At 55.4% G+C, this 2,392-nt stretch overlaps 1 protein-coding gene across 1 annotated transcript; it reads left to right on the forward strand.

Moving 5' to 3' along the window:
- The first annotated feature begins 323 nt into the window (after nucleotides 1-323).
- Nucleotides 324-1,256, forward strand: LOC141731666 (olfactory receptor 14J1-like). Its single transcript, XM_074558078.1, has one exon. It carries the CDS (start codon nucleotides 324-326, stop codon nucleotides 1,254-1,256), a length of 933 nt encoding a protein of 310 aa, XP_074414179.1.
- The last annotated feature ends 1,136 nt before the right edge of the window (nucleotides 1,257-2,392 follow it).

Here is a 2,392-nt window from a genome sequence, read left to right on the forward strand (position 1 = left end):
CTGACTTGGCTGAACCTTCTTTAAACAAGTCCCAACACCAGGACTGACCCCTGTCCTCACTGTTCCCCTGCACTGACTGGGGGTCAGGGCTGACTCCCAGGCGTCCTGTAGGTCAAGGTTTAGCTCCTCACAAAACATTGGCCAGCAGCAATCAGGGCTCCAGAAACAAAGGTAAAGGAATATCTCAGACACATGGACAGCGGGAGGTGTTCGGTGGGAGGAAAGAGTCTATGAGAAAGAGCTTTGACTTTTCTGAGAGCAATTTCCTTCCATTTGTCACTGTAATTCCTTCTTCAAAAGGTTCCAATGTCTGGAGACAGTAAATGTCCAACAGCAGCTCCATCAGGCACTTCCTCCTGCTGGCATTGGCAGACACACGGCAGCTGCAGCTCCTGCACTTCTGCCTCTTGCTGGGCATCTCCCTGGTTGCCCTCCTGGCCAACGGCCTCATCATCAGCGCCGTAGCCTGCGGCCACCACCTGCACACACCCATGTTCTTCTTCCTGCTCAACCTGGCCCTCAGCGACCTGGGCTTCATCTGTACCACTGTTCCCAAAGCCATGCACAATTCCCTCTGGGACACCAGGAACATCTCCTACACTGGATGTGCTGCACAGCTGTTTTCCTTTATGTTCTTCATCTCAGCAGAGTATTTCGTCCTATCCATCATGTGCTATGACCGCTACGTGTCCATCTGCAAACCCCTGCATTACGGGACCCTCCTGGGCAGCAGAGCTTGTGCCCACATGGCAGCAGCTGCCTGGGCCAGTGCCTTTCTCAATGCTCTCATGCACACAGCCAGTACATTTTCCTTGCCCCTGTGCCATGGCAATGCCCTGGGCCAGTTCTTCTGTGAAATTCCCCAGATCCTCAAGCTCTCCTGTTCTAAATCCTATCTCAGGGAACTGGGGGTTCTTGCTTTTAGTGGCTGTTTGGGAGTTGGATGTTTTGTGTTCATTGTTTTCTCCTATGTGCAGATCTTCAGGGCTGTGCTGAGGATCCCCACTGAGCAGGGACGGCACAAAGCCTTTTCCACCAGCCTCCCTCACCTGGCCGTGGTCTCCCTGTTTGTCAGCACTGTAATGTTTGCTCACCTGAAGCCTCCCTCCATGTCCTCCTCATCCCTGGATCTGGCCCTGTCAGTTCTGTACTCGGTGGTGCCTCCAGCCCTGAACCCTCTAATCTACAGCCTGAGGAACCAGGAGCTCAAGGCTGAAGTGTGGAGACTGGTGACTGGATGCTTCCAGAAACATTAAACTGATAGCTAATTTTCTGGAAAAAACTTGTAATAAAAGTTATCTTCGATATTTCTTGTTGGCTTCATTTTGAAGATTCTAGTTCTTTGTTTTACTTTTTCAATATCAACCATAACGAAATGTAATTGTGCCATTTCTCATTTGTGTCTCTCCACCTTCCCTGTGGCCACTGACTGTGTCAATTAGGGGTTGTGCTGTCAGTGGCATTAAAGAAAATAAAGGATTTCCCAGCAGAGTTTCCTGCAGAGATGCCCTTTTGTTGCCTTCTCTGTAGCTGCAGCAGCAATGTCTGTGTGCAGAGCTGGGGGCAGATCAGTGCTGGCACAGCAGCTGTGCCCAGCAGCAGCAGCACTTGGTGTTACTAGTGCTGCTGCCGTGGCCCTGCCCCGCTGCCCTGGTGGCCCTGGTGTTGCTGTGGGGCCTGACTGCTCTCGGGGTCGGGCACAGTCCTGGGAGTGGCAGTGCTGGGGCTGCAGCAGGGACAGGCCATGGGCACTGCTGGGGCAGCGCTGACGCCGCAGCCCAGGGCCTGGGGGCTCCAGGCTCCTTGCCCAGGCTCTCTCAAGAACACTCCCAGGCAAATGCTCAGCACAGAAAAGCCCCGTGAGCAGCCCCAGGCTGGCCGTGGGCAGGCTGGGGGCAAACAGCATGGCTGGGGCTCTGCAAGGGCCCTGGGGCAGATGGGAAGGAGCAGTACAGCAGGGGCTGATCCATCCCCAGTGCGCTGCACAGCCCAGGGCAGCATCCCAGAGTGTCCTGATGGAGTTGCCAACAACATCCCCCCTCTGCAGCTCTGGCCTCTCCCCAGCTCACAGAGGTGCCCCATCAGTGCAGGCACAGACATGGCAGCACTGGCTCAGCAGCCCCTGTTTGCATTGCACACAGCAGGGGGAGCACCCCCATGCTGTTGGTGTGGGGACATGAAGCTGAGGGAGCACAAATGCCATCAGCCCCTTGGGCCAGCAAGGGCTGGGGGACACCAGGGAAACCACTCAGCTTTGTCCTGGCCTCTGCACTCAGACAGAAAGTTTGTTCCCATCAGCTGGGAGTTTCCTGTCCCGCTGCAGACGCTGTTGCTCAGAGCCAGGGCTGCCAGGCAGCCACGCCCAAACTGCCCTGAGCATTTCCTTGGCTTC

Source organism: Zonotrichia albicollis, chromosome 24 (assembly GCF_047830755.1).
Source record: "Zonotrichia albicollis isolate bZonAlb1 chromosome 24, bZonAlb1.hap1, whole genome shotgun sequence".
In the NCBI taxonomy this organism is placed as follows: domain Eukaryota; kingdom Metazoa; phylum Chordata; class Aves; order Passeriformes; family Passerellidae; genus Zonotrichia; species Zonotrichia albicollis.